Source organism: Corvus moneduloides, chromosome 19 (assembly GCF_009650955.1).
Source record: "Corvus moneduloides isolate bCorMon1 chromosome 19, bCorMon1.pri, whole genome shotgun sequence".
Taxonomy (NCBI): domain Eukaryota; kingdom Metazoa; phylum Chordata; class Aves; order Passeriformes; family Corvidae; genus Corvus; species Corvus moneduloides.
This window is the reverse complement of record NC_045494.1, coordinates 3266074-3290097: the sequence shown is the minus strand read 5'-3', so window position 1 is coordinate 3290097 and position 24024 is coordinate 3266074. Positions and strand designations below refer to the sequence as shown.

General features: G+C 42.0%; 1 protein-coding gene across 3 annotated transcripts in view; it reads right to left on the bottom strand.

Annotated features, from left to right (window-relative positions):
* The window catches only part of PRKCA (protein kinase C alpha), a 153805-nt gene that overhangs the window by 33085 nt on the left and 96696 nt on the right, over positions 1-24024 (bottom strand). For 2 of the 3 annotated variants that reach the window (XM_032128886.1, XM_032128884.1), the window contains exons 6-9: positions 9710-9866; positions 9482-9616; positions 8617-8713; positions 1634-1663 (exon numbers count right to left, since the gene is read on the bottom strand). In XM_032128886.1, the coding sequence (XP_031984777.1) occupies positions 1634-1663; positions 8617-8713; positions 9482-9616; positions 9710-9866 (419 nt within the window). The remainder of the gene's footprint in view (positions 1-1633; positions 1664-8616; positions 8714-9481; positions 9617-9709; positions 9867-24024) is intronic. The other variant, XM_032128885.1, reaches the window with a different exon arrangement.

The window sequence follows — 24024 nt, the reverse complement described above, 5'->3', positions numbered from 1 at the left end:
CCTGCAAACTTGGGCATAAAACCTCCCCAGCAGCTCTACATGAAGTGATTCCCCACAGGTCATTCCCAAAGACACACTCCCGGCACAGGGATCTCCTGGATCCTCCCAGGAATGCTCCTGAGCTGAGCTCAGGGCTCACTGTCACTGCCAGCAGCAGGGGAATGAGGATTTGTAGTGATTTAGTGAGAAAACACAGATGATAAACAAGGAAGCATTTTTTCCATGAAAACCCCTGAATTCCAGAGTGTCCCCATAGAAACAGAGTGCCAGCTTTCTCCGTTGGAATTCATGTTTATAATCCACCAGGACTAAACATGAATTTTGCCTGTGAAGCAGCAGCTGTGGGAAATTCTTCAGTACTTTTTCTGGGTGCACTCCTGTGGTGGAAACGTGAATTAACCAAGGACTTTTGTCAGCTTGTATCAGTGTTCTTCAAGGTCTGGATTTTACAATGAGGTGACAAAATTTCCTATTTATTCCAGATGCATTTTGTCAGGGTGACTTTTGCTCTTGTTTAAAAATGAGACAAGTTTCACCAATGAAACCACCATATGATTTTATTTTAAAATATGAAGAGGTGTAAAGGATTGAGGAAGGGCAGTTCTCTTCTGTACACGCTTTTCTGAGACACAGAATCAAAGTTAAGAAAAAGTAAGTAATGTGATTTTTCTGGTTCAGTGTTAGAACATTTGTTAAAATCATGCATTGATAATATAAACCACTCTTAAAAAAAACCATTTGTTTTTTTAATTAAAGTATTTTAAGCCTTGAGTGATAATGTAAAGTGCTCCAGGTCAACTTCAGTTGTAAAAATACTATTTGAAGATGATAATGGCTCCAATAATCTTAAGAGTCTTAGAACAATTTAAAACAAAGGAGCTTCAAATTTTAATTTAAATTGTAACTTAGCCAATGTATGAAACTGAAAGTGTGGTTTGTGCCAGTGGCCTTTGCCCTAATAAAGCAAGATCATTTGTTAGAGATACATGCAAATATAAACAAAACACATGTATGTTCTCAATGCTGAGGTGTAACTTTTATGGGAGTAACTCAGTGATGTGGGAAGTAGTGAAAGGAGCAAAATGAGAAATAAACAGGTGAATTGGTACTTCAGGTATCAGAGCATCTGTGCACATGGGTAATATCTCTTACAATATAGCATACTCCAAATAACATTCAGGAAGAGATGCACTATGTTCAATCATAAAACATGCATGCTCTATTACCTAAATTTATCTATTTAAAAATACAGTGACCACGAGCATTATTTTATCTGTGAAAGTCACTTAAGGTTCCATGAATGTCTTTCAAATTAAAGATGCACCTTTTTCCATTTTCCACGAGAAGGTGGCACTCATTTAAGTAATTCCCTCAAAGAGAAAGGCATGTTGCATCTGCTCAGGTTTGATCACTCTTTTTTTTTTGTAGTAAAATTCTAATCTGGGGATCACTTTATGACAAATTGTGGAAAATTCGTACTTCAATTCTTATTTTTTTTTAGCCATTAGAAAAGCTTGAAGTGGGAAAAAAACAAGTGCATCCTTAAAAGATGGTGAGAATGAAATTAAACTTAATAAACTTCAGATGCTGGTAAAGGGGGTTGTGTGTAGGAGAACACCAAGGAGAAAACTACCTTGAAGAAGTGGATATTTACATGACAGTCCTGGAAGAGACAGGAAAGGGAGAAACACTGCATGGTTAGTAACGGGCTGGCTCAGCACAGCAACCACAATTAGTAGCAGAATAAACAAATACAGACACAGCAGCAGCAGGAATACAGAAATGGACACGTCTGTTAAGCACAGAAAAAACCCACGACAAATAAATCGGTGTTAATTACCCGAGCAGGGAGGAGCGGAGACAGGAGCACGGCCAGGGCCGGGGCTGTGCTGCTCCTTGGCGTGACCTCAGCCTCACAAACACACACCCCATGCACGAAACACCCCCCGCGGCAAAACACCTCCACGTGTGCTCAGCTGGGCAGGAGCACTCCGGGCTCTCACCGCTACATGACCTCGGAGAGGGGCGGCAGCACACGAGGGGTTTGGGAGGGCGACACATATTTCACCTTTATATAGGGGACAAGGAAATCCCTGCTGTCAACACGATTTTTTATATTCTTCACCTCAAATCACAACACACTGAGAAAAGCCTTAAGGAAATCAGCAGCTGATTTCAAACCGAAACCAGAGATTTATGCCATCTAGTAAGGAAATTTCAAGTTCTCCAGTTTGAGCCGTGGTGAGTGGATGGGAAACCTCCAGACAACTGCATAAGGGAATTCCCCCTGCCAAACTACAGTACAGAACAGATGGAGTCATCTAGCAGCATCTCTATAATGCTGCAAACTATTCTCTAATGATTAAATATGCACAATTTACAAATAGGAATGAGTGCCATGGCCAAAAAAAGCAGCTCTTCTTTTTATATCTCTATATGCATAATGAGTGTGGATTGATGTGCCAGTGATATTTTGGCTGGTCATGATTTCAGTGTAGCTTAGTGTCTGTTTCCTGAAAAGTAAATTTAATCTTGTCATTTGCAATTTGAAGTGTCAGCAATGTTATTTTTCTTTCGCATTTCCCCTTTGCTGACCCGCCTGAAGCTTCAAAGTGGGAATGCATATTGGTTAGAGACAGATATGGAAGAGATCAGAGATCATATCTTTTATTTGTTTTTTAAAAAAAGAGTGAAGTAACTGCAGTATAACAGCTCTGGGGTAAAACATCACCATCCCTCAAAGATGTAAAAGTAATGTTTCCTTCACAGCCCATATAACACTTTAATAGACCTGGAGAACTTAAGTCACAAATTAACAAAATCACAAGCTCCTCTACAGTTTGTTTTAGGGGTTTTGTGGTTGTTTGCTTGTTTGGGGTGTTTTTCTTTGAATGAAAATAGATTTAATTAGAAAACTCACTGGGTTCTCAAGAACCTACTGAAACAGTCCCTGGAGTATCTGCTATGGCCCTGGCTATGCAACTGCAGCATTTCTACCCAGCCTCCAGCTCAGAATGAAGACAGCTCTAGGATTTCCTGGTCACTGATTAAAAGAAAGAAATATAATGCCATTTTAATATAAAATTGTTGTGAATATCAGAAGAATGCCAGATTAATCAAGAAAGTTCTGGTCTTCTCCTTTCTAATGAAGCAGACAGAAATGGCTTAAAAGAAAATTAAGAGGAGTGTTAAAGATCTAAGAAATGCAGGGCCTGCACTGAAACAATCTAAAACAGTGTACTGATGTTCAGAAAAGAAATTATAAATAAATGAAAGAGATTTCTTCAGCATTAGACTGTAACAGCAACAAAACTCATCAGTAAGTTTTAGTTGTGCCTTGAACTCTGGTGACAGTTTCAGATCCTGTTTAACACCAGCTGTGCTGCCACAAGGAGAGGCCTGACGGTGTAAATGCACGTTAGCTTTGTGTGCAGATCCACAGCCTGAGGGTTCTGGGTTGTAAATTCGGGTCTGCACAAGGATTAACACACAAGTTTGGTCAAACAAAGTGCTGCCCTGCATGCTGGAGGAGTTCAGGAGCGGAAATATCTCTCAGATCCTGCGTCACTGGAGAGATTCCAGGTATTTATAACTGAGCCTGATGGCCAAGCTCCACATCCTTCCTGTTCTTATCTTTAAAATGATAAAGCATTTCAGAAGACATTTTCTTTAGGGTCATACTAATAGCTCTGTTTAGAAGCACTGAGATGTCACCAAAATATCACCACTGACTGACCACTTCCAGTGCTCAGACATGACATCCACCCTGTTCTCAGCTCTGTTCCCTCTCCTCATGTTCGGGGCTGCAGAAAGGAACTACAGGTCCAGCTCCTGCACAGCTTCCATCAGCAATTCCATGGGTCAAAGCAGCTGGAATCGCTCACACAAACAGGACTCAAAGCCAGGGATGTGGATGTTTGTCCCCTCCCAGGGTCCAGGGACTGTCCCCGTGGTGGGACAGCAGTCGCAGCTCTCAGAAATTAAGGGAAGGATTTTGTTTCTGTGAAAGCCACCTAGAGAGCCACACTAAAGGAAATAATTAGAACAAAAGAACATATCTGACCTGTGAAGAGTGTGCACCAGGAAAACCACTGTGTGCCTTCCCAGAGATGCTCTAAAATGAGGATTTTACGAATCCCATTCCCTTGCAGCAACGTGCTGGGATCACTGCAATTGCCAGAGCTGGGTGTAGTGACTCAGACTGCTCCCATCATCAACACACCTTGTGCTCAGTAAATGTGCCCATGGGTAAGGATTATGGCCGCTCTGTTCTTTGTTTAATTTAAAAAATCTTTTATATGGACCATAACAGCTACTTTAATAACATTTCCCCGTGCTGGTGATGTGGAAAGAAGTGGGGAGATCATAGAACAGTTCAACAGGCTACTTTTAAACCAGCATTATTCTTTTATTATCCTAAGGTGATATTTAAGTATCAAGAAGTGCTTTACTAAGCAGGAAAAGTAAAAAGGGCTTGACCAAACTCAAATCATTTCGCACAACAGAAGTCTTAAAATTTGTACATTTCTTTCCCCCAAATTCAGGAAAAAAGGAATGGTGCTCTAAATGGCAAAGACATCTTACTGCTCAAATCCCAACCAGGTAGAAAAAAATACCAGAAGGTTGCATTATTTCAATATTCTGCTTTTTTCTTTGACTAAAAAAGTACTGTAAGAAGAAAACAAGTACATAACAAAGAGTAGGTGCTGCATTAGAAGATTTGCTAGTTTTGGTCCACGGAGGCACCTGGGACTGTTGGGAGTTCCCATGGCAACCTCAGCATGGACAATTATGGAGCAGCCACAATTATTCTGAATATGCCTGGTGAGAAGGGAGTTTCGTTCTGAGATGACCACAAAGAATGCCATTCCAGAGAGAAAATTCACAACTAAAGGTTAAAGCCAACTGAAAAATAGTGACAGATTTTATCCTGACTCCACTTCCTACAGGAGTATATTTTTATCTCTAAATATCAATAATGATGTATCATGTATAAATCACTGAGGACAGATTTGATCACACTGCTAAATGAGCAGATAATAGATCTGTGAATTTTAGGGAGAAGTGAGATCCAGAAAATACATATATTGAATAAAATTTGTTGTATAGAAAATACTGCATTGCACCTCTGCATAATACACCTCAAGTTCTATATACTGCACAAGTTCATATTGATTATACATTGAATATAATAAGAAAATTCCTTGCAATAAAATACAAAAGGTAAAAAAAGCACCATCCTCCTCCATTCTTTCTTTTCCAAATTTGGCCCCATTTGTTGGATAGGATCTGTTCTGGGCAAAGGCTGGGTGTTAATTTTTCAGCTGATTCAGATGTGGCAGAATGGCCCATGAGGAAACTTCTCATGAAAAATTACTGACAAATAGATTTTAGCATTCAATTACAAATATAAGTGAAGAGAATGTTTGAATCTATTATTATTTGCTTATTTATAATCTTGTATAGCTATTTTAAGGTATATTGACATTGAATAAATGCCTTAAGAATTTGTGCAGTGAGCAAAGCAGCATTTCCATGAGATTTGTGTGGCTAAGAGCCACATTTCCATAAGAAATCTGTGTTGTGAAAGTGATGTGCTAAGAAGGATGTGATGGTAGTGTGTAAAGGGGTTGAGATCAATGAGAGCTGGAGGCCAAATCTTAAATATCTGCCTCTTGAAAAATAGATGCAGGCAGATATTTCTAAAATTCTGATTTAAATAGGAGGTAGTTCCTTAGTGGTCTTGGAGGTCCCACCCACATTTCTAAACTTTAGTTAAAAGGGCAAAGTCAATTTTCAGAACATCTTAGAATTTTCAAGATCAGAAACTGGTTTCAGAAATTCTACATCTATTGGCCCTCTGGTGTTTTCTAACCCGAAAATAATCTTATTCTTTCTTAATATGAAACAGTGAAATCCTAATCCTAAAGTTTCCCTGCTCTTGTGTATCCTAGGTCTTTATACAGCCCTTTACTCTGAAGGCCACCAGTATTTATTTAAAGTATTTGGTATTACTAATGCAGTATTTTTGTGGAAATTGTTCTAATTTTGTACTCAAAGTTAAATCAATGTTGTTTGGCTACCAATCACATGCTCATATACCAAAAAATAGACCAAGCACCACTGGATTGCAGACTGGATTGGGAAGAACTCTGGAGTTACTCCTTCCATAAACTGATGAATGGGAAGGTGGCCCAGCGTGACCCCTTGGTCTATCTGTATTTTTAATCTTCTGACAAATTCACTTCCCTAGGAAAGTGACAGTCAAGACCTGCAATCTTCTTCCTGTAAGGCTCCAATGGTGATTTTAGAACAGTGGAAATATTTGTTTAGATGATATCATTAAAACACAAATAGCAGCATTTTTCTCAGGGCTGTCTACTTGTTCCATGTTACAGGGCACCTAAAATAAAATGCCTGTGCAAGCCAGAATATAAATGATAACAGAAATAAAGGAGGATCAGAGTCAGCACCACTTATGTGCCACACCAGAATAGCTAATAAGTGAAATACCACCATTCAGACATCTGTGCTGTGAAATTTCAGAAGCCATCACAGTGATGCCCCTTGAAACCAAGGAAGAATATTCCATGGAGGGTGCTGCTTCCCTCTGCTCCTTCTCATAATGATAAACTTTGAGATAGGATAAGAGGGTGAACCCAAATCCTTCAGCCACGTAACACTACATTACACCAGCCCTGGCCTCATTACAATTACAGGGTTTGTTCAGATACCAATATTCTCATTTATCATCACTGAGTTTTAAAACTGTTCATTGTCCAACTTGGGAAATTACATTCCTGGAGACACCGTGTGCCTAGTGAAGACCCATTCCCTTCCCTGGATTAATTCAGTCACTCAAATAGCACCAACCAGCCTACAGCAGAACAGGCAGAGCCTCAAATACACAGTGCTGAGGCTGAACTAATTAGACTTTGAGCCAGACTAATTATTTCTGAGGCAGAGCTGCCCCTTGGTGAAGCTGCTGTCTCTGGAACCAGGTCCAGTAGCTTTACACAAATCCTCTCAGGATTTCTACTCCACTTCATTGCAGGATGTGGATAAACCCTGACTATTCCTCCTGCAACCAAAGTATTTACAGCAGGATTAAGAATCAACCTCAGACTGTAAATTCAATATGCAACCACACTGCATGTAATAGCTGACATTTTAAAGAGGACAATTCTAGTGACTTGTCTTCGTGCTATCTCTGACCTGAGACAAAACCAGAAAATTTTTATACCAATATATAAATATTCACCCAATTCCAGGCTCTGCATAATGCACAGAAACATAGACAGGATTACTTTTGAAGCTATTCTTTCTAGGGAGGATAAAAAATAAACATGATCTTGAACAGCAAATGACCTAGTGCAGCAAAATGAAATCACACTGGTCAGATCACGATTGCAAAGAAAGGAAAATGGAATGGAGGTTCAAATACTTCTCAAATATGTAACAAAAATCATAGTTCATGCTGCAGACATGGGAGCTGATCCAAATGCGTTCAGAAGAAATTGGTGCACCTTTTCCTTTTCTTTCTTGGAAGTTGAACATGTGCCGGTTTTCCTCACTTTCGTGGGTTAACCCATCTTTTATAATAACAATGGAGAATTCTGCCTGATGGTGAACATAGAAAATTGCCATTTCAGGTTGAAAGGAACAGGCAGGTTGGTTTATGCACAACAGGTACATTCATTATGTTTTGGATAAACAGCTTAGCTAAGGTTGTAAATGTCCTAGCAGAAAAAAAAGAAAGCAACAGTGCAGATTGGAATATTTCCAACTCCTGGCTGTGTGTGCAGCTGGGAGAGCAGGCAGGGCAGATGAGCTGGACCCACCAGCAAACCCCTCCCACCCCAGGCCATACCTGTCCTGCTCCTGGGCTCAGTGGCCAGCAAATATTTTGTTGTAATTCTGGCTGTGGTTGTCAGAAGAGGCAGAGTCTGATCATTAACAAAAAACTCCTTTGTGTGGCACATGAGACCATTCTTGTGGCTACCAACCTCTCCAGCTGGCACCACAGGAGGCAAGAAACTGCAGAAAGCATCACTTTTCTCTGGATTTTCTTTTTTGTACATAACCAGCAATACCTCTGATCCTTAAGAAACATCAGCATCCTTCCCCACACTACAGGGAGCAGAATTTCACATGAAAACCTTCTGCAAAGACTTTAAAGCTCCAAAGCATGAACGCTGAAAGTGTTTTCTTAAAACACCCCAACTTACAGCGTGAAACATTCAAAGTATTAAAATACCGTTGTTTCTGAGAATTTCATTTGTCAAATAATGCAGACAGCAGTGATAATGGCTGGCAGATTTCACAGCAATTCTTAAGAGACATTGAAATTATTACATATACTTGACATAACATATTTTAAAATACCAACTTCTAAGTGTCATAGCAGAGAAGCTGAACTGTCAGGAAAATGATGCCATCTCTGAATTAAACCATTTGGTCCAATCTTCAAGAAAACCAAAGACACACAGAGCTGTCACAGAAACAGAAATAGGAGCACTCTAACATATGTATCTTTTAACAAGCTCTTTTTTGTTTTGTAATAAAGTGAAAAATAAATGCAATATTTAGTTGCATGCATCTGTGTTTAATCCTCACCTCAAACTTCTGCCGGAGCTCTGCATTTCCATCTTCATCAGCATCTGGAATTGGAACGTTGTAATATTCACCCTCTTCTTGATTCAGCAGCTTGTACCTGTGGTGGATTTGAGAAAAAACTGGTGACTTTACAGTTTTTCCCTGATAGATTTATAATCTGATTTGGTTGTTTGTGTGTGGTTTGTAACAATGTCACAGGTATGCAAAGAACTGATCTCAAAGACCAAATATCATCTGATCTCTAACACCAAACTCACAAATAGAATATATTTTACCTGAAATCAGATCTTTAATCCCAAACTATCTGTCAAGACAGTTTAATGGACAATGAGATTCTTCCCACTCATCCTGGGATTTGATGGGAGACATCAACCCTGAGGAGGAACCTTTGTCTCCAGTGCTTCCATAGCCCTAAACAACTGTCTTTGAAGAAATGTCCTTTTTGAGGAGATGTGATGAGTTCTACCCTCTCGTGGTAGGTAATGAGATGGCATTTGATGAGATCACTTTCCATGTGCTTTGCCTTTGCAGAGCTATATATAACATGATACACATAGTATTGAACACATCATATTGCAGATAAAAATAAAATTTGTATCACAAGACTATGTACACAGAATTGAGTTTGCAGCAGCTCCTGGCTCCAGCAGAAGTTCCAGGAACAGCACAGAAGAAAAGCAATTGCTTTGTTATCCTCCTTTGAGATCTATAGCCTGTGTTTCCTAGGTTTAGTTGCACTTTCAGTGAATTTATAGCCTGAAACACAGTGAAAAGCTCAAAGAAAAGGTAGATCACATTGAAAAAAAAAGACAGGTTTAAAAATTCTGGTGATATATTCTCTCATTCTCTTTTCAGAAACTCTTACCATCCACTGGCTGGCATCTTCATAAGCTCTGACACCCCAAAAGAGAGTGATCCCATGAAATCATTCCTGGTTGTTCGATCCCAGTCCCAGACCTCTACGGATAAGCGACGATCTTTGTCTGTAGGTTTTAATTTACTGAAAAGGAGAGAAATGGAGGAGTTGTCGACACTGAAATAAACAATTCAATACATCCAAAGACCTCCCATTAAATCAGGGTGTTAAACTCACAATGTGAATGACTCATTCCAGTCCGGATTCAGGGTAGAACGGATGGTTTTTGTTTTTTGTTTACTTTCATTCTTAGGATCTGGGATGAGCTTCAGTTTGACATAAGGATCTGAAAGTCCATTTGGATCCATGGGAATGAGGTTTTTTGCTTCTCTCACTGTCAATATAAAACGCAGGATTACATATCACTGGTAAGAAAGAAATTACATGCCAGACCAGAGCTATTGAAGCATGTTGACAAATAAATAAGATGTGAAACCCACTTGTCAGGCTTGGCATGGAAGAACCTACTTGTTGTAAAGAAAGGTTGTACTGAGTGGTATTTATAAGAATAGCAGGGAGCAATGACAGGAGAGAAGAGTGATTCACAAGCAACACGCAGCTTCCAGGCAGCTCTCCCTGCAACGCAATGATTAAATACCCAAATCCATCACTGTAATTTTTCTGAGCAGGTACCAACTCTTTGTGCTTTTGTTCCCTCATCAGTCTTAGGTTATACAACCACAGGATTAGGAGCCAAATACTGTAAGAGCCACAGCCAGATCACAGTGGATTGCAGAGGACCAGGTGTTTGACACAAGCCCACTTTGGAAGGTTTCTAACACCAACCTTCCCATGGATTCACGGCTCATTAGCTGTCAGATGGAATAGTTCTGAGCATTGTCATGACAGCAACCAAAGGAAAAGTGCAGGAAAGACAAGTGGAGCTTCAGCTTCACAAAAATCCTAATACAGCTTCTACTTTTACAATGTCAAAGGAAGAAACAGAGTTAATTTATCTTGAGTTGTTCCTGATCCCCGAAGAGAGAGGGAATAGTCAGGAACCTGCAGGGGCTGGAGTATCCCAAAGGGTGAGCACAGACAGCACTGCCCTCCCTCTGTCAGATACTTGAGCAAGATTTCCACATCATGGAACAAGAATTCTGAAGAATAAATGGTGAATTTTCCTCATGCTGAGAAACCTTGTCCCACCCAAACCAGCCTGTGCTGCGATGAACTGGGATCAGGCTGGGATGGGGAATTTGGAGCTCATAGCTGGGCATCTCAAAACTTGGGAGCAGCAGACCTCTGGGGTTTGGGACAGAAAACAGCTTCCACCCAGGAATTCCTTTGTGACAGTCAGAGTTTAAGGTTAGAATTGTTTCTGCAAGGAAGACTGCAAGAAGCTTTGAGGGTGCCGTGGTTCCGAAGGGATGAAGGAATTCCAGCCTTTGAGAGACACTGGAGAGATAAACCAGGACTGACACTGCCCTCAGCTACTGCTTTCATTCAGGAGGCCTTTCTAAAATTTATCTACCTAACTGAAGAAATCTTAAAGGAAATTTAGGAAAGATCAACCTTTAAGTAACTTAATATTTCTTGATGGAAAGTATTTCCTACAGAAATTTGGACTTTAGAGCCACATGAAAGTCAGTTGGAGCTTTTCAAAAAAAAAAAGAAAAAAAGAAAAAAAAGAAAAAAGTTGTCAGGATCTTCAGCAACAAATAGTTACTGTTTGCTCAAGGCATTGTTCTCCTTTCCACCAGATTTAAATGGCACTACAACCCAAAAATTATAGAGCTACCCAGGATTTCAGTCTGTTGTTTCCCAGCACGGAGGTTAAAAGGCATCCAAACAGCAGAGATATTATTTTATGTATAGAATAGGAGTACAGGAACGTGAGCTACTGATTTGGAAGACACCACTTTTTTTGTCAAGATAATTCTCATGCAGAACAGATACTCTGATGTAAATTAATTAATGAAATTAGATCATGGCTGTAAAAGAATCATATTAACTTGACCCAACAGTTGATACTGATTAAGTTTCTTAAATTTCTGGTTTTAAAAGGAGAGACAGAAAATGCTTATGGACTAAAATTTTAGAATAAAGTATAATTCTATTCACTATGTGTATTCCTCAAAGAATTATATCAGGAAAAAAATCACTATGTTTTAAAAGAACAGAAAATAAATGCATCTTTCTTGCAATCTATTTCATTTGTACTTTTCCACAATGCATGTCTAAAGCTGACAGGGCTTTGCAGCTGGGTAATAGTGCCTTTCAGGCCAGGGAAATTGTCCCCACTCTCATTTACTCCGAGTTTGCACTCTGATGGTCTTCACACCCAGTGGTTAGCTGGAAGAACATTTCTTTTCAACCCATGAAAAAAACCAAAACACCCAATTTTAAAACTTGAGCGCACTGAAAATAATCTTCAAATACTTCCAAGGAATAGCACTGAGATTAAATAACTTATTTTAGCTAAGTATTTACAATCCCAAAGGGACTAAGAACCATGAAGAGAGTGAAGGATGAAGTGACAGCTTTCAGTGCAAGCTGCTTTCTCTCATCCTATATTTGGGTTTATGATTGCTTTTTTGGTTGGGTTTTTTTCAGTCTTCTTCTGCATGGTTTTTGTGACTGCACTGCCAGGTTTGGCACAGGAGCTATTACTTCAAAATCCACTTTTTGATTTTTATTTCTGTGCTGCACTTTGCCATAAGCGAGGAGCAGAACTCTCCACATGTTCTACAGCTTCCTAAAAATACACGGTGGTAAGTTTTCTGCTAAAAATCTCTGAAAAAAAATAGCTTAATTTTACCATCTTCGGGCTGAGCTTTTATGTTTAAATTTTACCTGCAGAGGCTCAGTGTGAAACACAGAATTTTGACTGACTGGCTGGGTAGATGTGGAGACTCTGCCATGGAGAGATCCCTGGACAAAGCCACCCCTGCCCAGCCCTGATAAATGCTGCAAAACAGCTCTGGCAGCAGGAGGACATGGCAGAACATGTAAAATTGCTGCTTTCTTCTGCAGCAAACACAGAAAATGGAAGAAAAAAAAACCCCTCTAAGTGCAAGAAGGAGAAGCTCAAAGATTAATTGGGAAGGAAAAAATGCAATGTATTAAATACAGGCTGCTAACGAAGTCATTATCTCACTCCCTGTTTTAAGATATCTGGCCCATTTGTACTTTTGTCTGCATAATTAATACCCTTAGACATCTTTTTCCAACTGACTTAGCACTTCTTTTCCCGAGGAAACAGCGTGATGATACTTGTGCTAAATAGTGCTTATCAAGAATTAGCATCCAAGTGGTTCATCTCTTTAACGTGCCCTATTTTTAACAGGACAGATCAGGTTTCTCTGGGAGAATTGACATGAAGAAGAGATTTCCCCTCCCCACCAAAGACAATATCTCTTCTGTGTGGTTGAGAAACTTAAATGAAAAATAACTCCACGAGAATAAACCAATTTACAGTGGCTGAATTCTGCTATAATTGTAACCATAGCAAGCAATCTCATCCTGCTTGGTAATTACTTGTTAATTAAACCCACCACTGTGATAGAGATGCTACTCTAAATTAGAGAAGGTTAAAGGGAGGTGCAGTTCGGACTCAGGTTGGGCAGAAACCTGAAATATTCCTTGTCAGTTTTTTGTCACAAATATTAAGGATGATAATAATCCCTGTACTGAGCAAAGCAGCTGCCACCGGTTAAATTTCCTAACATTTTGTCCAGATTGGACTCTTAATGGGGAATGAGAAAGCACACAGGTAAAAAGACAATAAAGACAAGTATGGATTGAAGTCTCCAATAAATCCAGTCTTGCTCAGGTTTTCCTTCTAAAACCCAGAAAAAATTGTCAACTTGGGGAAAAAATGTGCCATTTTCTTCCTCCTTGTTAATAGAGATGTCTTGGGGTGACTTTATGATGTGTATCCCCTATCGCTGCTCTATGCCCAGAAATTAACTGTGCCTTTCTGTGCCTTTAAATTGAGCCTGAGAGGAGGGAGAGAAAAAAAAACCTGAGCACACTTTTCAAGCAGTTGTTTCAAGGACACAAATACACACACTCCTCTGTGTTCTTCTGCTGCGGTAGCAAGAGCAGAGGAAGCACCCTTCTTGCTCTTCAGCCAGCTTTCGGCTCCTTTTCTCCTGAGGAAGATGGAGAGTTGAACTTTGTTTTCCTGGGACTTCGGTTTTTCCCTTCTTCTCTTCTGGACTGTTTCAACATCAGAACACATTGGGAGAATTTCCCACCAAGGCCCTGGAGGTGGGCCCACGACCCAGCTTCAAGGAGGAGGAGAGAGATTACATCTACAGAAGGACTCTGAGATTTTCCCAGGTTTCTCTCCACAGCGAGAGGTTTTATTATTTAGCATTATTATTCTTTTCCCGTGTGTTTGTTAAATAAATAGTTTTTATCTCTTTTACTTTCCTCTGAGGAAAATTTCATCTTTCCCAAACCTGGTGCGGGAGGGGTGGTTGTAACCTGCCTTCTGTCAGAGGATATTTTCCTCCAAATTTGTCCAAACCAGCACAAATAATTAGTGGCACCCAATGTGGGGCTCAAAGGAAGTGAAAAAACCTGCACTAATTACATTTTTTAAAAATTTAATTACTTTGTGTGGGGTAAAGTAGTCACCATGTTGGTTGAGTTCATAATGTCTCTCTGGCTTGATATACTGATGTCTTTTTGGTCCCTAGGCCTGTTTGAGGTACTGATGCCTTTCTGGTCCCTAGGCCTGTTTGCCTATCCACAGCTTGCTCCGATCTTGTCCCTGATATGTAACTTTTACAGAGCAGGGGCATGAATCCGGATTTCTATTTTGCTGTGCTCGGGAATAATGATTTATAAGAATTTGACAGGGGTACAGGCAGTTGTTCAAATTGTGTATAACGTGGTTTTTCTGTCCTAACCCCAGTCCTAGTTTCAGTAGCCTGTTTTGGGGGTTTATTAGTAATTGCACCCAGTTTGTCAGAAGAGGAGGAGACGGGGTTTCCCAACCTTTCGTCTCCTTTTCCTTTAAATTTGATACGTTAACTTTTGACAATGTTCGTTTTCCCGTGGATGTTAAAGAGACTACCTTCCTGGTATTTTATCTGGTAAGCTTCCTCTATGTGGTTTTCAGCTTGTCTGGAATGAGAGCTCAGATTTCCAGGGTGACTGATGAGGTGAAAAATCCTGAGTGGTGTGGGGAATGGGAGGACATGGGCCAAACCCTGAAGAAATTCTCTGACCCAATAGCTTGGAATTTCTCCACTGAACAAATTCAGAACCCAGCTGAGGTGGGGAAATATCTGAAAGAGAAATATAGTGACAATTCTAATGAGAAAGCTCATGGCAATATACTGGGCCTTGGCATATGCCTATCGCACACTGCTAGGTACTGTAGGGCAGTAGGTAAAGGTAGAGGGGCAGGAAGATAAATCAGCAGACACCCCAGTCACTCAGGCTGGAGCCGAACTAGAGGGAGAGCCTAAGCCAATGACAGTGGCTCCTGTCACGAGGAAAAAGCACACAACCAAAACTGATTGTTTAGTGAAAGATGATGATGATACAGGGGAAGGAGCCTCAAAGCCACCAACTGACTCAGGCACAGAAGCATTACTGAGTCCACGTCCATAAAGGACCTTCACAGCCTAAGAAAGGATTACACCCGACGGTCTGTTGAATCCGTAATAAGTTGGATGGTCCGTATTTGGGATGCGGCAGGTGATGATGTAATGCTGGATGGTGCTGAAGCGAGGCATTTGGGATCCCTGTCACATGATCCAGCTATCGACCAAGCAATAATAAGGAGGGCTGACTCTGTCAGTCTCTGGACATAGGTTTTGATAGGCATGAATGAAAGATATATGTGTGGAGATGATCTCTACATGCAGCAAACCCAGTGGAAGACCACAGAACAAGGGATCCAATGCCTGAGAGAACTAGGGGTGGTAGAGATTGTCTACATGAATGACCCAGGATTGAGGAGTCCAGACAGAGTCAGAGTTGACCAGTGATGTGGCAAAAACTCATACAACTTGGGATACAAATATACGCTTCTGCTTTAGCAATGATGAAACCGAAGGATGGCAGGAATGAGACTGTGCGGGATAAGGCAATGAAACTCCAAGCATATGCAGATGCCGTGCATGGCCCAACACATGGAAGAATCGCATGGAAACATGTATGAAGAAAATGGAAGATAAGATAGAGAAGAAATCACCAGGAACTCAAGAAGGAGATTAAAGAGGGCCTTCTCCAAATCTCGGCAGTACAGATCAGAGATTCTGCTACCAAATGCGGATGTTCCCCAGAGAAAAGGTACATCCCATGAAGTGAGATGTGGAAATTCCTGTGTGACAGTGGGGAAAACATGAGGAGGTGGGAGAGACAACCCACTTCTGCTCTGGCAGCATGAGTGCATGAATTGAAGGAGCGCAAGTCTCAGAAAGGAAGTTCTACCAAAAAGGAAGTAGCTCCAGTTGCCTGTAGCCAAACCACCAGAAATGATGGAAGAGAAGATGACATGTCTGATCCCTTTGAAGGAACCTCTAAGATGCATGCCCAGGGAAAGAAGGATAACCAGGACTAGAGGGGCCCTGCCTCTAGCCAGGTAGAGGCCAGGGAAAACCGTGTTTTTTGGACTGTGTGGATTTGTCGGCCTGGTACATCAGAACCACAAAAATATGATGCCTTGGTTGACACTGGTGCGCAGTGCACAATAATCCCATTGCAACATGTGGGGGTAGAATCTGTATCTATTGCTGGGGTAACAGGTGGATCACAAGATTTGACCCTGGTGGAAGCTGAGGTGAGCCTGACTGGAAGTGAGTGGAAGAAACATCTCATTGTGACTGGTCCAGAGGCCCCGTGCATTTTGGGCATAGACTTCCTCCGGAACGGGTATTTCAGAGACCCAAAGGGACTCAAGTGTGCTTTTGGAATAGTTGCTGTGGAGACAGAGGGCATTAAGCAAAGAACACCTTGCCTGGATGATCAGAACCCATCTGCAGTAGGTCTTCTGAAGGGGGAAGAACAAAGAGTACCAATTGCTACCTCTACAGTGCATCGTCGACAGTACTGGACAACTCAGGATGCTGTGATTCTCATTCACAAGATGATCCACGAGTTGGAGAGACGAGGTGATCAGCAAAACCCACTCACCCTTCAACAGCCCCATCTGGCCTGTGCGCAAATCTGAAGGAGAATGGAGATTGTCTGTGGACTGTTGTGGCTTGAATGAAGTCCACCATTGAGTGCTGCTGTGCCGGACATGTTGGAGCTCCGGTATGAGCTGGAGTCCAAAGCAGCGAAGTGGTACACCACTTTTGACATTGCCAGTGCATTTTTCTCTGTTCTTCTGGCAGCAGAGTGCAGGCCTCAGTTTGCCTTCACCTGGAAGGGTGTGCAGTACACCTGGAACTGACTGCCCCAGGGGTGGAAGCACAGTCCCACCATCTGCCATGGACTGATCCAGGCTGCACTGGAAAAGGGTGAGGCCCCAGAACATCTGCAGTACATTGACAACATCATTGTGTGGGGGAACATGGCAACGGAGGTATTTGAGAAAGGAGAGAAGATGATCCAGATTCTCCTGGAAACCGGCTTTGCCATCAAGAAGAGCAAAGTCAAGGGACCTGTCCAGGACATCCAGTTCCTGGGAGTGAAATGGCAAGATGGACGGCGTCAGATTCCCATTGAAGTCATCAATAAGATCACTGCGACGTCTTCACCGACCAACAAGAAGGAAACACAAGCTTTTCTAGGTGCCATAGGGTTTTGGAGGATGCATATTCCTGAGTACAGGCAGATTGTGAGTCCTCTTTACCTGGTTACCCGCAAGAAGAATTATTTCCATTGAACAGCAACAAGCCTTCGCCCAGATCAAACAGGAAATTGCTCACGCCGTAGCCCTTGGCCCAGTCATGACTGCACCAGAGGTGAAGAACATGCTCTACTCTGCAGCCGGGAACAATGGTCTGTCCTGGAGCCTTTGACAGAAGGTGCCTGGTGAGACTCAGGGCCGATCACTGGGATTCTGGAGCCAAAGCTACAGAGGGTCTGAAGCCAACTACACTCCGACAGAGAAGGAAACCTTGGCAGCCTATGAAGGAATCCAAGCTGCCTCAGAGGTAATCAGCACTGAAGCACAGCTGCTTCTGGCGCCCTGACTACCGGTGCTGGGGTGGATGTTCAAAGCAAAGGTTCCCTCTACCCACCACGCCACCAATGCCACATGGAGCAAATGGATTGCTCTCATCACACAGTGTGCCCATATCGGAAAAATGAATCACCCTGGGATTTTGGAAATAATCACAAATTGGCCTGAAGGTGAAAACTTTGGTCTCACTGATGAAGAAGAACAAGTGACACGTGCTGAAGAAGCTCCACCATACAATCAACTGCCATCAGAAGACACACGCTACGCTCTTTTCACCGACGGTTCTTGTCACATCGTAGGGATGAAACAAAAGTGGAAAGCAGCTGTATGGAGTCCCCCATGATGGGCTGCAGAAGCTGCTGAAGGAGAAGGTGGATCGAGCCAACTTGCTGAACTCAAAGCTGTTCAACTGGCCCTGGACATTGCTGAAAGAGAGAAGTGGCCAAAGCTCCACCTCTACACTGATTCATGGATGGTAGCCAATGCTCTATGGGGGTGGCTGGAAAAGTGGGAAAAGGCTAATTGGCAGTGTAGGGGAAAACCAATCTGGGCTGCTGAAGAGTGGAAAAACATCGCTGCCCGAGTAAGAAGGCTGGTTGTGAAAGTCCGCCATGTAGATGCCCATGTCCCCAAGAGTAGGGCTAATGAAGAACACCAAAACAACAAGCAGGTAGATCAGGCTGCAAAGATAGAAATGTCACAGATAGATTGGAAACATAAAGGAGAGTTTTTCCTAGCTCAATGGGCCCATGATGCCTCAGGCCATCAGGGCAGAGATGCCACCTCTAAGTGGGCACGAGACCGAGGGGTGGATCTAACCATGGACAGTATCTCCCAGGTGATCCATGATTGTGAGACACGTGCTGCGATCAAGCAGGCCAAGCGGGTGAAGCCCCTGTGGTATGGTGGGTGATGGTCCAAATACAAGTATGGGGAGGCCTGGCAGATTGATTACATCACACTGTCTCAAACACGCCAAGGCAAGCGCTATGTGCTCACAATGGTAGAAGGCACCACTGGATGGCTGGAGACCTACCCTGTGCCTCACGCTACTGCCCGGAACACCATCCTGGGCCTGGAAAAGCAAGTCCTTTGGAGGCATGGCACCCCTGAGAGAATCGAGTCTGACAATGGGACTCATTTCAAGAATAGCCTTATAAACACCTGGGCTAGAGAACATGGCATTGAGTGGGTGTACCACATCCCTTACCATGCACCAGCTGCAGGCAAAGTGGAACAGTGCCATGGATTGTTGAAAACCACCTTGAAGGCACTGGGTGGGGGAACTTTTAAAAATTGGGAGCAGCATCTGGCAAACGTCACCTGCTTAGTTAACACCTGAGGTTCCACCAATAGAGCTGGTCCAGCCTAATCTGAATCCCTGTATACAGCAGATGGAGACAAGGTCCCAGTAGTGCATGTCAGAGGTCTGTTAGGAAAGACTATGTGGAGGAATTCTGCGTCAAGTACAGACAAACCCATCTGTGGGGTTGTTTTTGCTCAGGGACCTGGTTGCACATGGTGGGTAATGCAGAAAGATGGAACACCACGTTGTGTACCATAGGGAGATCTGATTGTTGGGTGAAAACCATCTGTAATGTGAAATGCCTGTATACCACTGCTTGCTGAGTGTCACTGTCCCTGTTAGTACATAGCTGTATTTTTATGTATTAATGTGTGTGTGTAGAATTAGAATATATTAGTTTGGGCATTGAGCCAACGATATGGGATAAGGGGTGGAATGTCTTGGGGTGACTTTATGATGTGTATCCCCTATCGCTGCTCTATGCCCAGAAATTAACTGTGCCTTTCTGTGCCTTTAAATTGAGCCTGAGAGGAGGGAGAGAAAAAAAAACCTGAGCACACTTTTCAAGCAGTTGTTTCAAGGACACAAATACACACACTCCTCTGTGTTCTTCTGCTGCGGTAGCAAGAGCAGAGGAAGCACCCTTCTTGCTCTTCAGCCAGCTTTCGGCTCCTTTTCTCCTGAGGAAGATGGAGAGTTGAACTTTGTTTTCCTGGGACTTTGGTTTTTCCCTTCTTCTCTTCTGGACTGTTTCAACATCAGAACACATTGGGAGAATTTCCCACCAAGGCCCTGGAGGTGGGCCCACGACCCAGCTTCAAGGAGGAGGAGAGAGATTACATCTACAGAAGGACTCTGAGATTTTCCCAGGTTTCTCTCCACAGCGAGAGGTTTTATTATTTAGCATTATTATTCTTTTCCCGTGTGTTTGTTAAATAAATAGTTTTTATCTCTTTTACTTTCCTCTGAGGAAAATTTCATCCTTCCCAAACCTGGTGCGGGAGGGGTGGTTGTAACCTGCCTTCTGTCAGAGGATATTTTCCTCCAAATTTGTCCAAACCGGCACCAGAGATCATAAATGTGTATTCAGCAGAAAATGCAGATTATTTGATATCTGTCCTATGGCTCTTCTATTAAGTGCTACTTATAAACCAGCAGTATCCATCCAGGAGCCTAAATTTGGGACTCCCGCTTTTCCAGGAATAATGTAAGGACATAAGCAAATACAGAGCTGGTTCTTAGGTATTCATACTTTAAATAAAAACCTAAATAAAACAGAGTGGGCTGGCAGAGACAACTGACATTTCATGTAAAGAGAAGAAATTCAGGCAGGATTTTAAGGAATTCAGAGAGTGGATAACAAAGCTGAAACTTTTTCCATGGGATTGTGTAGGTCAAGAGTTGCAAGCCATATGCAGTTGTGGATTTATAGCTTCTTGTGGTACCAGCAGATAAATTTAATCATGGGAATGACTAAATAAATGTTTCTGTTCCCAGGACAAAGCTGAATGATTCGCAGCATGAGTCCACTCAGTTCCTTTACGAGTGAGTCACAGATACCTTTTTCCTGAATTCCCAAATGTGGATAATAAAACAGTTTACTAATCACAGCAACCTTTTCTTGCCAATCTTTTAGTCCTACAGGCAACTTAGATGAGTAGAAATCTCTCATCTGCATGGCAAAAGCTGCTTTTAGGAGACACTGCAAGACTCCAGTGGTCTCACCTGGCATGGTATCCAGAGAAATGAAGGAAAAGGGGGACTGTTGTTAGCTCCAACACATCATAAAGCTCCTGTCTTCTCACAACACAGCATTGTTAAATTGTTCCAAAATTCTCATTGCCTCCTGAAGAAGTTTCTGGTACAGACTTTCTGGTTTGCCCAGTTTACAGATGGCTGAGCGAGTGACAGAGGATCTTGCACTCCCAGCCAAGGAACTGTCTCCCCAGTACCTTCCTGCACTCCTCAGTCACAGTTTAAAAGATTTACCTATTACTGAAAATAGTCTTCCCATTTTTGGGTTTGTACTCCTTTGTATGCAAAATCCAAAAGCTGCCTCCAAAACTGCTCTACTTTCACTGAAGATTTATTATGAGATTTTTTAAAACTCACTGAATTCTTCTTTTCTGGAGCTGCTTGTGACTCACAGGTACGACTGACTCCGAAACAAATCCTGCTTTCCAGGCAATTTTCAGTCTCTATGGTTTTCATCACTATAAGGGCTTTCAGAGATGAGACTTTTGTCTATTCCATAACTACTCCCCTGCCCAGTGAAGATTTCTTTTCATATCCTTTCTGAGCCCAGTGCCTGAGCACTGAAAAATGGCAACATAATGAACACCTGCACTGTACATGTGATGTACAAGGAACAGTTGATGAATATCCTTGTCTAGAACAAGAAGAAAAATGAACTGATGTTACAAGAGACTTGATTCCTCTGTATTTATTAGGATATTCTCTCCTACTAATAAAAAATCTACCATCATCCCTAACACTGCGTCCTAAGTTCTTGTGTCTGCAATAGGTTCTCCAGCCTCAATTTCACCTGGGAATCTCATACAAGCAATTCTATTTTCGTTTTAAAGAAGATTATATTTACAAAAAATATCATCTTAAAATATATGTGCTACTGGGCAGGACAGCTGCTTAATGAAACATAAATCTTACCACAAGATGGAAAAGGCTTCAGGCTGTTACATTTGTAATTCTTATCTTACCTAAATATACAGGGTCTAGTTGATATTTCTGGATGCATGCAGATGGCCGTTACTGAAAACTTAATGGTCTTTTTAAACCCCTTACATTGCCTGTTTCTTCATGGTAAAGTGAATTTAATGACTGAGGTGGGAAGGAAGCTTTTCGTTGTCACCAGGGCTGGCATTGCTAAAGGCATAGCTTTTCCTGTAATGACTGCAGCAACCCTGCAGATTCTGGGAATGTCAGAAAGAAGATATTAGTGAAGTAAACCATGAGATTCATGTTTTTTGAGACATTAAAAATATGTCCTGCATGGAAACAATTATTTGGGATCACTTTATAGGCATTTGGTATTAAAAGCTGGTCAAACAGCCAGAATATTAATTGATGTTCCCTTTTAAAATCAGCTGCAGATTATGAAATTAATGTTAACAAAGACAGACACTGACACTGACCTAGAAAACCACAATAAAATTATCAGAGTGTGTGCACAGTGGGGTCTTTTAAGGAAACAATGAGGATCTAGGAATGTGCCAGAATTCTGCAGTTTGTGTCCCCAGCCTGTCTGGGTGGGGGCTCCTGCTCCAGCTGCCCTCAGCAAGCAGCGTGACAGGACATAATGAGCAGTGCCAGGAGGTGGCTCAGCATTCACACATTCATAAATAACCTGAGAAATGTCCAGTGGGGAGCACGGAGCTCCTGGGAGATCATTGCTGGAGAGCCGCTTGTGTGCTCCCAGCCTCTGCAGGGATCACTGCCAGCTTTCCTCTGCTTTTAAACTGAAGCACCACTGAAGAATAAAACCAGATTTTCTGATCCTTGCAGCTTAGGCAAATACAGTTAAAACCCCCTGAAAATTCTGTGCTGTGCCTATATGTGTTTTAATAAGATTTATGTAACAGGGGGTGCATTAGTTGCCAGAAAGTCACCACCATCCTTTTTCTAAATAAGTGTCAGGAGGGCAGATCCTCCTTGTCAGCTGCTGTCACATCCAACTTCCAGTGCCTGAGAGGTCACAGTTTGAAGTCCCAGTATTGTGGCAGCATTTTATATATCAATGCACCAGATGGGGTTATTTTTCTCACAAAGGTTATTGTTCATTCACTATAAAAATAATTCAAAAATAAAGTTAAAAAAATCAGAACTGTGATTCAACCACCTACAAGCTCACTCAGAAGAGCCCTAAATTATAAGATGGGTCAAGGAGTAAATGAAAGAGTGAAAAAACTTTTAACACACATCAGGAGGAAGAAAATTCAGTGTAAAAAGCAGAGATTAAGAATAGCAAAAAGCACTTTACTACGCTTAAGAGCAACCCCCCTATGTCAATCCAACCTATGAAAGGGTCACGAACTCAAGAGATTTCAGAAATATGCGTTTCAAGAGTGTTTCTATAAAAAGAAAACTACCACATTTCTGTACTGTAAGTGCCATAAATTATTAATATTCAACACAGCTCTCAAGCAAGTAACTCAACCATTGACGATAAACCACTGATGTTTAAGAATTACAACACAAATGAGTATTGAATGGGGCAGATTGAGTAGCCCTGGGAAGATGGTGAGGTTATGGCAGAGGAAGTCAATCCAAAATTCCAACTCCTTTGTGAAGAAGTGTTGCAGAGGCTCTACAATTCCCACAGACAAACCTGTGTGTCCACACTGATGCACCGGGGTTGAAGATCTGACTCAGTTAACTGGAATTAAGTGTGTTTATACACAGGACTGAATGACTCCCACCATTAATTCCATTCAGAACCTGCCAACTCGGAGATTGTAGATAATCTGAGGGAGCCACTGGGCAGCTCCACCCAGAAGTGCCTGCCTCACCTCCTTCCTAGAATTCACTGGGAATTAAAAACCAGCCCTATTTCCAACATTTTACCAGGAAAACATTCAGTGTTCCTGTAGTGTGGGGCTTCTTGGAAACAAAAGGCACCAGAAAACCCTCCAAAGAAGAAGGCAGAGGGAAAGAAAGACAAACTGGGATGTGCTAAATAAACCATATCACCTAAAGGACCACATTCTGCAATTGTCCTTTGCCAGCTGTGTCCTGGTGGGGCTGGGATGGTTGGGATGCCTAAGGATTTGCAATTTGCCAACACCAGTGGCAGGTCCCCATTTAGCAGCACAAATGTTTTGCATGTAATCAAGACTGGCTGGGAAAGAATCAGCAGGAACTAATTAACAACCAAAACAGGGTGCAGAGCAGGGATATTGAGGAATTCAGCTGAAGGAGTTCAACACCTACAAAGTAATTCCTTTGAAAAAGATTCAGACAAAGGCTCAAACCAAACAGTCAGTCACTGATTATTTTTCCTGCTGTTCCTAAACCTCCTGGACCTTTAATTCACCTCCTTTCCCAAAGCTAAGGGCAGTGATGTTGTGCCTGGGA